At 37.7% G+C, this 13831-nt stretch overlaps 1 protein-coding gene across 2 annotated transcripts in view; it reads left to right on the top strand.

Moving 5' to 3' along the window:
- Nucleotides 1-13831, top strand: part of LOC105476952 (docking protein 6) — a 445591-nt gene that overhangs the window by 331241 nt on the left and 100519 nt on the right. For both annotated transcript variants that reach the window (XM_011733258.3, XM_011733257.3), the window contains exon 6: nt 6837-6975. In XM_011733258.3, the coding sequence (XP_011731560.1) occupies nt 6837-6975 (139 nt within the window). The remainder of the gene's footprint in view (nt 1-6836; nt 6976-13831) is intronic.

Raw genomic sequence — 13831 nt, 5'->3', positions numbered from 1 at the left:
TACATTCAGATGCCCTCAAGCAAGTTTAAAATAGAAGAAGTCTATACCAGCTGGGAACATAAGAACATATCACTTCTGTGTATTTAACTGTTTTATCTACTCCATTCGGAAAAGTACACTACCACCAAGGTACCATTCAAAAACAATGTTTCTTTTTTAATTTTTCTTTTTTTTCCTATCAGAAACTATAAAAATCAATACTTTTTATGTAGCCATTATATTGATAATTTTCATTTGCTTGGGTCAACAAACATTTAAGATATACACGAGGGGCTTTGTGATTAACAGTGGGAGTTAAAAATGTTAAAATTCCTAATTGCCAGGGAATATCTGATAACTTTACAATAAAGCCTCCAGGAGATATGTATACAGGGCAAATATAAAATCTGTAAATCTTTTAAAATTTTTTTCCCCATTAAATCCTTATTAACCTGTAACTATATAATAAGGATAATGGTAATAATTTGTGATCATATACTGAGGTAATTAAGGTCTTATGAGTTACGTCACATCTTCACATGTTGGGTTTTTTTATTCTGAATTTTTGAGGCATAAAGTAAATAGAAGAGTACCTTATATGTACATATTTTCAAATATTTACTAAAGCCAAACTCCAGAGTGTTCAGGGAGACTCAACTAGTCATCTTATTGAGTTAAAGAAAAAAAAAAAAAAGAAAGAAAGAGCAAGAAAAAAATAGAATAGGGTAAAATGAAAACTTTGAAAAGATGTGAAAAGATAGATTTTAACTAATGTGACTATAATTGTGTCATCAGAGTACACAGGTGGAGGAGTTGTAGAGTTTAGGCACAAATGTGTATCTTAGATATGGTTTAATGTTAGCTCTTTCATTTAAAAGCTGAATTTTAGAGAGGGTTAAATGGCATTTCACAAAGTTAGTTGGCAGTAGAATCCAGACTAAAACCAAGATTTCCTTGTAGGCATATTTAGTCCGTTCTCACACCGCTATGAAGAAGTATCCAAGACTGGGTAATTTAAGAAAAGAGGTTTACTTGACTCACAGTTCTTAACAGGCTTAACAGGAAACATAGCTGGGAGGCCTCTGGAAACTTACAATCATGGCAGAAGGGGAAATAAGCGTGTTACTATGGTGGAGCAGGATAGAGAGGCATGGCAGTGTCAGCCTGTACTACCAGCTACTCAGGAGGCTGAGGTGGGCAGATCACTTGATCCCAGGAGTTCAAGGCTGCATTGAGCTATAATCATGCCTCTGTACTCCAGCCTGGGTAATAGAGCAAGACGTTGTCTCTATGAAAAAAAAAATTTACTGTAAATAAATCTAACTTTTCCTTATTTTATCATTCATGTAAAGATTAGTGAAAATGTTCCTTCTATACTTAAACCCCATCTATTTCACTTTTCCCCAACAACAATTTTTGTACATACTTGCAGAGTTTAGTGTATGCACATGCAAAGATGCATATACATTCTTCCCATGCATTTTTTACATTGATATAAAATTGTATTTATTGTGTACAACCTGATATTTTGAAGTACACAAACATGCGGAATGATTAAATCTAGCTAGTTAACATAAGCATTACCCTCACATAGTCAGTGTCCATGGTGAGAACACTTATCCACCCTCTTTACATTTTTAAGTATACAATATATTTTTATTAACTATAGTCACTACCATTGAACAGTAGATCTCTTGAACTTGTTCCTATTTAACTGAAATTTTGTCCCACACTTTTACACAAATATTAGCACACTCCACATATTACTTTCACCTGAAAAAGTTACTTTTCGTAATTTTCATCGAGTTCTTTGAGCATTAAAAAAGTTAATGTGTGTAAACCCTGAAACAATGTAACTTATTCTTCACTGACTACTACTATTTATTACAACTACTACTGAAGTAGTTGAATTTCTAAAATATGTTGCTAGATGAAACAAGAGAAATTAATGTTTTGAGTTTCCATCTTGTTTTTGTCTTATCTTAATGATTTCTATTATTTTTAAAAAGTATTTTCACAGGCAGATTCATCTATCTTTTCTTCTGTGACTTTATTTGAATCCTCACTTGAAATCCCTTCTCCTTTGAGTTCATATAGAAATTCTTTGATATTTTCTTATGGTGCTTTTTTCCCCCATTTGCTTTCTCTGGAATTTCTATCAATGGAGGAAGAAACATGGATTCAAATTTTTTTCCCAAATGGCTACCATTCAACAGTTTGTTGAAGAGGTCAGCTTTCCCTAACTGATCTGAGACTCTACTTTGACCATATATTTAACTATTATATGAACTGGGTCTATTTCTTGACTTTCTGTACTGTTGCTTTACTGACTTTTCTGTACTGTTTTTCACAAACTGCTTGTCCATTTTGCCCAGTTTCTTAGATCAAAGTCTGACTCAGAGTAACCAATCTTTTTATAGCAGAAAAAAAAAAAAAAAAGTAAAATTCTAGCATTGTTAAGTGACAATAAAGATTAAACTGTTAACAGAATAAAAGTGTTAATTGGTTTTAACTGCTCTGTGGAAAAGCTGTGCTTTGAATAATTTCATTATGTTCTATAATTAAACATTAAATTTTAAATACTGAACAGAAATACCACTGGGTTTTTAGGAACATGCTCCTTACTCTACCCCATTACTGAAAGTTTAAAATTTCTGTGTTCAAGGAGAATATTTGGTTATTAAATATGTATACAATATTGTAAAACTTAGTGAGAATGAAATTATACAGCTGTGAAGATGGACAAAACTGCCAGATGTCAACTAATTCATCTGTAGCAAAGTTTTATCTAGAGACCCACAAAAAATTATCTTAAAGTGTCTACACTTAAAGTAAAATGTCTCCATAATTTTTGACTTGGTAAATTTATTTCACACATCATGTGGGAAGAAAGAGTGGCATTTCAAAGTCACGCCTTCATAGAGAGCCAAGTTTGAGAGTTAGACAAGAAAAAAGGGGCGTGGTCTAGTAGTTCAATGCTAGGAATTTTTTCTCCAGAATATTCCTCCATGCACCATGTTAGGGCTGATTCTGCCCTTGAAAGCAACTAAGAGAACGATGAATAGTGGAACACCTCCTTTGGAGTTCAGTTTCCTTCATTTATATACATCCACATGATCCCTGGTTATTTTTTATTTACCAGAACATAACAGAGATAAGTCTGTCAAGTACCGTTGTTTCAAGTGATTCTGGATGTGAGTGGCGAGACTGGATAAAGAGGATATTCTCTTAGATTCCATAGTGACAGACAGACATTTAGGGAAAAGACCAGGAATTTTACATTCCTACTACATAAAACATATTGACTCCTTAGCACATGCTGGCAGTGTCAGCTGGAAGGGTTCCCAAGGCCACCCTCCAAGCTTGATAATCCTCTAGAAGATTCACAAGACTCAGAAAAACACATTATGCTCACAGTTTGTATCACCACAGTGAGAAATAAGATTAAAATCAGCCAAGGGAAAAGTCACAAGGGATAAAAGACCAGGAGAGTCCAGGCAAAAGCTTCCAAGGCCCCTCCCAGTGGGGTTGCATGGGGACACCCTTAATTCTCCCAGCAATGACGTGTGACAACACATGCAGTGCCGTAAACCAGAGAAGTTCCCCTGAGCCTCAATGTCCAAGGTTTTTATTGGGGGTCAGTCATGTAGGCATGCAGCACCCCCAGGACTGACTCAGCTACTCAGGCTCCAGGCTGCAGCAGACTGAAAACAGGCATTCCTGCTGGGCTGTCCTTTGTTGGGATTAATGTATCTGGTCAAGTGGGTACAGCATGGCCCAAGGTCTCAGACTTACAGAAACAGGTAGAGTATTCCAAAGGTCCCAGAGATCATATCCCAGAAGCCAGCCATAGGCCCATCCTAAAAATAGGAATGAAGAATGTGCAGGGTTGGAATAACCAACTGGGGACTGCTACATTAACCCTTTACTGCCCACTATCACATACATTACTTCATTTAATTTTTAAAAAAACTGAAATTCTTGTTGGTGATTTTATAGGTGAGAAGTTAATAGGTAAAATAACTGGCTCAGATTAATCCCTAATTGTCCTCATGGGCCTATACTTCTCCCTGGTAGCACATATCACAGTAAGTTCGTGATTCTTGCTGGCCTTTCCCCACTACTCAAAAGCCTCAGAAGCAATAGGATATATATTTTTCCCTCCTATTCAAGTCTCAGGCCCCAAATGGTGCCTAGATTATAGTAGCTACTTGAAAATTATATGATAAAATTTATATGATAGCCTAGAACATTGTGGTTGAAATTGGTGCCCTAGTCTTTTGAGTCCTATATTGTTATAATTTCCCTATCACAATATCAAACAAAAAAGAATTCTGGAAACAAGTGTGCCAGTTCTATTTACCTCTTAGAATTTTTGTGAGGCCCTAGAATATTCCTCAGAGCTGAAAGAAACCTTAGAGATTATCCAACACTATTTTAGATAAGAAAAAACATTCATTTTGTACAAAGTCATTGTTAGATATAAAGAGATTACATTTGCAACTGTCTACAGATATCAATAGAATTCTAGTTTGAAGTCACGATAAATATGTCATCCATATTTTCCCTGTTTCACAAAATAAATGCAATTGAGGAATGTGAATCTTGTTGGCAAGGGAGTTGGGGGTTGAAATGTAACTAACACCTGTTTTAGTTTTTCCCAAGTTAAGGAAATGATTCTTTGGGTTCATTTGCCCTTTTTGATACGTTTCTAATATTAGTTTTATGTATCAGTCTTCAAAAAGCTGTGCAAATGCAGCTTCTAATGTGTCCTCCTGTGGGTCTCACGTGTCATCTCCCACTCCTCTTCAATGAAATGGTGGCCTGTGGAGAAGGTTCTGGAGTCATCATTATCAAATATAATGTTCATGTGAGTCACCTGGGGGTGTGTTAAATGCAGATTTAGATTTGACGATCTGGACAAGCTCCCAGGGGGCAGATGCTGCTGATCCGTGGACCATGCTTTGAGGAGCAAGTCAAATGCCATCTAAATTGTTTCCTTTCTCCTTATTCTGTAGTATTGGCTTGTTACCACAAGACTGTTTAGACAGATATGAAACAGTCTATCTGTTCCCTAACAGCCCCAAAAGAACACATTTTAAACAAGGGAAACCTAGAGTATTAGTCCATTTTCATACTCCTAGGAAGAAATACCCAAGACTGGGTAATTTACAAAGGAAGGAGGTTTAATTGGCTTAGTTGCACATGGCTGTGGAGGCCTCAGGAAACTTACCATCATGGTGGAAGGTGAAAAGGAAGCAAGGACCTTCACATGGTGGCAGGCGAGAGAAGAGCAAAGGAGGAATTTCCAAACATTCTGATTCCAAAACCATCAGATCTCGTGAGAACTCAGTATCAGGAGAGCAGCATGGATGAAACCGCCCAATCACTTCCCTCCCCCTCCACATGTGAGGATTACAGGTCCCTCCCTGGACACATGGGAATTACAATTTGGGATGAGATTTGGGTGGGGACGCAGAGCCAAACCATATCACCTAGCCCATTTATTCCAACATGGCTGACAAAAATCATAAACTTGACCTTCACTGAAGAAACAGCATCTTCTACCTAAAGTTTCTTTGCTTTTTATGCTATTTGAAATGCCTTAGTTCATGATCAAAGGATGAAGTTTACAGTAGTTTTTACTTCAGAGACAAAAATCCCTCCTGTAAACGGGTAAGCTCCTGCGCGGGGCAGAGTTAAATCCCAGGAAGTGGACAAGCACTCAACGTTTACATCTTAATGACTGAGTGTGAAATAACAATCTGTGCCTCCATTATCTCATTTCCAAAGGCTAATAAGCACTGTTTTTCAGATGACTATGAAAAAGCTCAACCTCAAACAAGATGCACTCACTACTTATCAATGGTTTGTTGCTGATGCTCCTTACTCTGAATCAACAAAGGAAGCTCATTTGTTTCACTTTGTGAAAACTCTTCATTTTTTCCCCCAGACTTTCCATTTCACGCTGTGTGAATTTTATTAAGATCTCTTTCAGAGAAGCTAAGTGCTGGCTCTATAGGGCCCTAAGGGATCACAGTTGCAGCCTCTGTAATGTCGGGAGCCTCTTGAGACATTTCTATTGAAAACTCCTTGGCGAATCAGAGAAGAATCTAAAATCTTTTTGGTGCTCAAAGTTTTCCTCATGAATATTTTTATGTTATAACTTGAAAATTGCTTGATGTTGTAACCTGAAAAATCAACACAGAAATCCAGTTAATAGCCAATATCCAAATATTAGCATATTTATATTGGGTGGGTCTTTCTGAAAACTTTCTTAAAAGCTAGCTTAAAATATTATTTTCCATTTTAGAGTTAGCCTTTGTTAATAAAACTTACCTATAATCCTATTGAATAACAACTTGTTAGTGGAATTTTCCCAATGTTTTTAAAAAGTAATTCTAATTAGTTGAAAAAGAATTTGCATTCTGATTTTTCCCTGAATTGACATAAGAATTTTATTATATGCTCTCAGAAATGACAAAACTGCATAACAGTTTGTCCATAATAGTCTATATCATAATGGCAGATAAAAATACTGTAATTCATGTTTTTAATCTTTAAATATTGGAAAGCACCCACTGTCATTATCTAAATCATTTTGTTCCTTTACACTGTTGTGAATGCTTCCTTTTTAGACATCCAAATATACATGGATTTTTATTTTAAGTTGCATTTTCATGTACCATTTAAAGATACATTTTTTTGGTTCGTTTGCTTATGGCTGAATCAGCCTCACTAACTCCTGTGGAAGTCAGGAGGAGGAGGCACAAGGGTAAGGGTTTTGTCTACGTGGAAAACTGTTACGTACTTGAACACATGGAGACCCATCTCTTTCCCTATCTCTGTTCTCACAGAATGTGTGACACAGGAGAAGGACTATTCACTTTTCAAACGAGGGAAGGAGAAATGATCTATCAGAAGGTCCATTCTGCAACATTGGCCATAGCTGAGCAACATGAAAGATTAATGCTAGAAATGGAGCAGAAGGCCCGGGTAAGGCCCCTTCCTTGGTAACCTATCAGCTTGAAAATGAATGTCACTGGGGTCTGATGTACACCATGTATGTGTGGGGCCATTCATGTCAGCGCCTGGGTGTTCACCCTGCCCTGATCCTGAGGGCTTACACCCTACCTTCTCACCTAATATCCTACTCAATATGTCACAGAAGAAGTTATTTGTGGACACCAAGTATGAGCCCTGCACTTCTGGCATATACCTATGTAAGATCTGTTGCCTTGGATGTCAGAGTGGAGTGCATAATGAAATAAGAAGCAATGCTGCCTGCATGTCCCCACATACGGTTGGATCATCAGATTTAAATATGGGTTCAAAATAACTAGGAAAATTAAGTTCTTACCAGAAAGGGTTCCACTTTTTTTTTTTAATCTTTATTTTTATCCTATATGCTCTAAAACTTCTAGCTTTTTCTGTATATGTAATAAAATGTTTGCAGAAGGAGTTTATGCTAGTTGACAACAGAATAATTTGTTTATCATCTCATCCTGGAACTGTAGTCCAGTTTTAGGATCATGCTAAAAAAATCATCTAGTAAAGAATCTAAAAGTAGTAAATTTTATTAATATGACAAGCTGAAAAATAATTATAAGCTTTATCACTAATTTGCTTGAAAAGCAAACAATGAAATGACAATTATAATCTTAAGAGCATTATTTTCTCTAGGATTTATGAAGATGCATCTGAGTTAATCTATAGAAGGACAGGTGGTATTTGGGAAGCATCTATAATTCTCTTTGTGAAACATCAATAAGTCTATTCTAATTTAAAGACAATGAAGTTTTTATATTACTATTTTAGTTTTATCTCCAAAATCCTATGAAATATTTAAGTATAAAATAAAAATTTTTAAAAGAAAACAGTAGCTTAAATGATATTTTATTCTTAATGCACTTCTAATTTTCTCAATCCTATATTTGTCTCTCCATCTGAGGTATGGTTAAAAAGAGCCCTCCTAACACCTCAGGAGGGAAAGGGCATCACAGGACATTGGACTGCCCATGGAAATGAAAGAGTAGCTTGAGCATTTGTAGGATGATTAAGATGAGACTGTGGGATTGACTGAAGAATCATCAATTAGAGAGGGCTAGTAAAACTTAAATCTTCTAGAAAGATTTGGGTAAACTTTAAACCATTGTAACAATTATCTAAATGTGATGCTTTTCTAGTGATTAAAATCAAGTGGAAAAATATATCAAATTTCAAATTATTTCAGAGTCATGCATATTGATCATCAGCCCATATTTTCAATCTGCTGGTGCTTGTTTTCAACAAAAATTAACCATGGGGTTAACCATGATGTCACTTGCTATTAGTTAACCTCTATACTTCTTTATAGTTGTTTTAAACAAGCAAAAGCTCAGAGTGATTTAAATTATATTTTAATGATGGGAATTCCAAGAACTCTTTCACATACTGTAATTATCTGCCATAAAAAAGAATACCCCATTGAGGCTCTGGGCTTGCATCCCACCACCACCACTTACTGGCTGTGTCATCTTGGGCAAGTTATTTAACTCTGGTTTTCCTTTATCTGTAACAAGGGCATGTAATTGTTCTACTCATTTGGTTGTTAGTTTCTGTGCATTCATCTATATAAAGTGCTTACAATCAGACCAAGCACATAGAAGTACCATGAAAGCGTTCATTATGGATGAGGGTAATGTCCGACTGACATTGAATAACAAGAGTTGCTATTATGGCTACATAATATCCTTCACACTCTTTCAAGTATTTCTAACAATGTTGTGCCAAAATATTTGCTAAACAAAACTTAATTCACTTTTGTTGTTGATGTTGTATGTTTCTCATTGTCCTGTGCCACTGAGAAGCAAGTCAGAGGACTGGAGTCAAGTAATTGCTGTTAATGGCTCAGATGAGATAAGGGATCCAGTCACTGTAACCGCAGGCAGTCTAAAACTAGGGTGTACACCACAGACGTGGGTACCGACATCAGTGCTGAGACAGACAGAAGAGAATGCAACAAACATTTAAACAGCAGGCTCAGCAAGGCTCAACAGAGAAACTTTCTAGAAATTACAAAACCAGAGAATCCATCACTCAGCGCATACATGTCAATAGAGTGGTTTAATTCAGAAATAATTTCACAACTATGCTTTCCTCTGCAGGTTAACGCTAGTAAGAATTACTCTACGGCTAATTTGTCCTTCAGAGTAAACTGAACTAATCCTTTTCCAAGTGCAAGCTGCTTCAAGTTGATAAATGCCTCAATTTCCAAAATACTACAACCAAAAGCAAAGTTTTCCAGTTCTCCCAGATACTTTTTTTTTTTTTTTTAATATAGATACCACCTCACCATGCACAAAACTTTTCTTTGTTGCTGTTGTTTTTTTGAGACAGAGTCTCGCTCTGTCACCCAGGCCGGAGTGCAGTGGTGTGAACACAACTCACTGCCAGCCTCAACCTCCTGGGCTGAAGTGATCCTCTGGCCTCAGCCCCCGACTAGCTGGTACCACAGGCCTGCACCACTATTCCCAATTTTTTTTTTTTTTTTTTTTTTTAATAGAGATGAGGTCTTACTATGTTGCCCAGGCTGGTGTTGAACTCCTGGGTTCAAGCGATCCAACTTCCTTGGCTTCCCAATGTTTAGGAATACAGGTGTACCATGCGTGGTCACGGAAAATTTTTTTAAAAACTTCCAACAAGTATGAAAGAATGTTTAAATACTCTAATTCTTCATTTGCTATTTAAAATAACAAAATTGTTACTCGAAAGTTGGATAAACAAACTCAAATGAGAAATAACGTCTCAACAACCGTTTCTTACTATAAGAGTTTTAAGATACATGGGAGAATTAAGCTAGGGTAATACATATTAAACTGGAACTATTTGAGGAATGTGTTTCAAATATTTGAGAAAATGATTAAAGCTAGATATTTGAACGAATATGTTCATCTCTAGAGATGTTTGTTTCACAGAGATCATTCTTGTTCTTAGAGCTAGCAGAGTTCTTTGGATTCCATTGCCAAAAGTATCTGTAGCTGGTTTGATGTGCATGTGCAACATTATCAAAGAAAGTTTTGACATTCTTTGTGATAGAAGCCATTCATCAGAAACGGTATCACGAATGCATCCATGTGACTTAGGCTGTTAAGGTTGAGTACAGGCTGAAATCATGGACAAGGCCCCAACTGGAAATAATTTTAGATTTTCACGGACCTGTTTTACACACACACAGACACACACACACATTAAATGAAAAGTGCTTTCTTTTAAAATGTGCCTTTTATGTTTAAAGCAATTATAAAATGCTCACATGTAAAGAGCAGTTGAGAATGAGAAAATTTTTTTCTGCTATATCAAAAATAAGTAAGCAAAAAGAAGTGTGTTAGTGGGGGGGATTGTCAATCATTTCCAATCTTCTAACATTGCAAGTAATTTAAGAACATTTGTATACAAACACCCTCACAAAATGAGAATTTCAGTGTATAAAAAAACAGCATTTAGGATGCTCCTGGTGCGCAGTCCCCATCTCCTGGCCTACCAGGAAAGCTCTGGACACAGTGTAAGGACAAATAGCGTGGGTGCTGTTGAAATGCCAGGAAGATAAAGACTTTGTCTAATGCTTTAAAAAACATCATCAGTGGGACTTGCCAAATGGGCTGCCGCCCTCCAGAGCTGTCAATTCTGTGATTTTCCTAAGCTCTGGTGAACAGAAAAAGAAAACATTGGGAGGCCAAGGTGGGCGGGTCACTTGAGGTCAGGAGTTCGAGACCAGCCTGGCCAACATGGTGAAACCCCGCCTCTACTAAAAATACAGTAATTAGCTGGGTGTGGTGGCGGGTGCCTGTAATCCGGAGGCTGAGGCAAGAGAATTGCTTGAACCCAGGAGGTGGAGGTTGCAGTGAGCCGAGATAACGCCATTGCCTTCCAGCCTAGGCAACTCCGTCTCAAAAAAAAAAGAATAACTGCAAGTTATTATTCAGTGTTCTAATTCATGATTTTATCACTCAATATTATCAATATTAATCTTAAGATTAGAGCTTTAATGATTGCTGACAGCGATCAGCTTTCTGCCAGGAAATACACCACTTGCCTATTTGTGAAATTTTTTTTACTGATAGTCATGGATTGTGACGAAACAGCACAAGCTGAATTAGAACAAATTATTATGGTCGATAATGAAAATGTGAAAATGGATCTGTGATCCCAGTTAATCAATTCACTCACTATTGTTCAGTTTCAGAACACTAAAGAAAATTTAGTCTAAACAATGAAAAAACCTCACATGGCCGGGTGGGGTGGCTCACGCCTGCAATCCCTGCACTTTGGGAGGCCAAGGTAGACAGATCACTTGAGGTCAGGGGTTCAAGACCAGCCTGGCCAACATGGTGAAACCCGTCTCTACTAAAAATACAAAAAGTTAGCTGGGCGTGATGATGGGCACTTGTAATCCCAGCTACTCAGGAAGCTGAGACAACAGAATCACTTGAACCTGGGAGGCAGAGGTTGTGGTGAGCAGAGATGGTACTCCAGCCTCGGCAACAATAGCGAAACTCCATCTTAAAAAAAAAAAAAAGGCCGGGCGCGGTGGCTCAAGCCTGTAATCCCAGCACTTTGGGAGGCCGAGACGGGCGGATCACGAGGTCAGGAGATCAAGACCATCCTGGCTGACACGGTGAAACCCCGTCTCTACTAAAAAATACAAAAAAAACTAGCCGGGCGAGGTGGCGGGTGCCTGTAGTCCCAGCTACTCGGGAGGCTGAGGCAGGAGAATGGCGTAAACCCAGGAGGCGGAGTTTGCAGTGAGCTGAGATCCGGCCACTGCACTCCAGCCTGGGTGACAGAGCGAGACTCCGTCTCAAAAAAAAAAAAAAAAAAAACCAACCCACACATATACATGCCCAAGAAGAAACATGTATTTCTGCATAAGGACACCAAGGAGGTAGAGATAGTGAGAAAGCAGTGTGTAATTTGTCTGATCAGTGGTGCTCTTGCATGATATGAGTAAAAACTAGACTAGCATTCTTTTAAATTTATTGTTTCCTTAAAATTTGATACTTTAGATGTCACTTCAGAAAATGCTTTCATGCATGAATATATGTATAAGTTTGTACTTCTCAAATGTAATCAAATAGATCAGAGTTGATTCTGTATACGAAAAATCATTGCCTAACACAAAAGACTGCAATTTCTGTGTTAAATACAATTTTGTTTCTTTTTTTTGCATTGCTGGAACCGAACAATATAAAGAAAGCTGCACAAGGATAGTTTTCTTAAATGAAAGTAACAGATTTCAAAGGCTCATCAAAATGACCCAACATACAGACATTATAACATACATACAACCCAATGACTCAGATTATCTTTTCTTTGAAACTAATGCTATAAAATAGAAGTATTTTTTAAATGTAGGCCACTAAAATCTAAGTTGATATAAGCATTGCCTGGGAAGATAATGAAGGCCACATCCAGTGAATGTGAGCAGAAGTGTCAGTTCCTGGGATATGTTCACTGAACGCAAACACAGTTTGTAGAAGGAACACAGTAGGATTTAGGAGGTTGTATTCCAGGGAAAGACTGCAACAGAGCTATGTGACCTTGGGCAAGTCACATTTTCTGTGCTTCAGTTACTTGTACTTAAAGGTGCCGAGTGAGGCACAATGATATCATAATATGTACTTCAGTGTTAGACCACCTCCTCGTCTTTAGTAAAAGCTCAGTAATGAGCCAATTCATAAAATGGCTAGCAAGAAACATTTTTCCCACTTAAAGCTAAACTGTTTTAACCATCACTAAAAATTCATCCCAGCTTTCAGTACGTGCAGATACTGGAAATTAATTTTATGAACTTAACGATAGCCTCTATATATTTACGTTTTTTAAAATTTAAAAACCCGGCCGGGCGCGGTGGCTCAAGCCTGTAATCCCAGCACTTTGGGAGGCCGAGACGGGCGGATCACGAGGTCAGGAGATCGAGACCATCCTGGCGAACACGGTGAAACCCCGTCTCTACTAAAAAATACAAAAAACTAGCCGGGCGAGGCGGCGGGCGCCTGTAGTCCCAGCTACACGGGAGGCTGAGGCAGGAGAATGGCATAAACCCTGGGGGCGGAGCTTGCAGTGAGCTGAGATCCGGCCACTGCACTCCAGCCTGGGCGACAGAGCCAGACTCCGTCTCAAAAAAAAAAAATAAATAAAATAAAATAAAATAAAATTTAAAAACCCAAAATTTGATTTTAAATCACTAAGAAATTTAACATTTTGTGTATTTATCATATTCATTATATTCAAAGAGCAGCTCTGTAAATGTCTACTTGCAAATAAATAGAAAGAGATAATAGAGATTAAAAATATACATGTTGTTAAATGCATTACTGATTGCAGACGGAAATGGTGTTGAAAGTGAATGACAGTTTCTGCTGTTATTCCCAAACTCAGTTTATTTTCAGACTTCCTGAAAGTATTTTGGTCCATACATGGTTTTATTTAATATTTTTTTATTCATTTATTTAGAGACAGTCTCTCACTCGTTGCCCAAGGTGGAGTGCAGTGACATGATCTTGGCTCACTGCAACCTCTACCTCCTGGTTTCAAGCGAATCTTGTGCCTCAGCCTCCATAGTAGCTGGAATTACAGGCACATGCCACCACGCCTGGCTATGTTTTTGTATTTTAGTAGAGAGCGTTTTGCCACGTTTCCCAGGCTGGTCTCGAACTCCTGAGCTCAGGCAATCTACCCGGTTCGTCCTCCCAAGGTGCTAGGATTACAGGCATGAGCCACCACACTTGGCCAATACATGATTTGAAATATACAATAACACCCATTTTTTCAGAGGTGTAATGAAAACAATATCCTACAAAGTTCAATTAAA

The sequence above is a fragment of the Macaca nemestrina genome, chromosome 19, assembly GCF_043159975.1.
Source record: "Macaca nemestrina isolate mMacNem1 chromosome 19, mMacNem.hap1, whole genome shotgun sequence".
Taxonomy (NCBI): domain Eukaryota; kingdom Metazoa; phylum Chordata; class Mammalia; order Primates; family Cercopithecidae; genus Macaca; species Macaca nemestrina.
The sequence above is the reverse complement of the archived record's forward strand: the minus strand, read 5'-3'. Positions and strand labels throughout refer to the sequence as shown.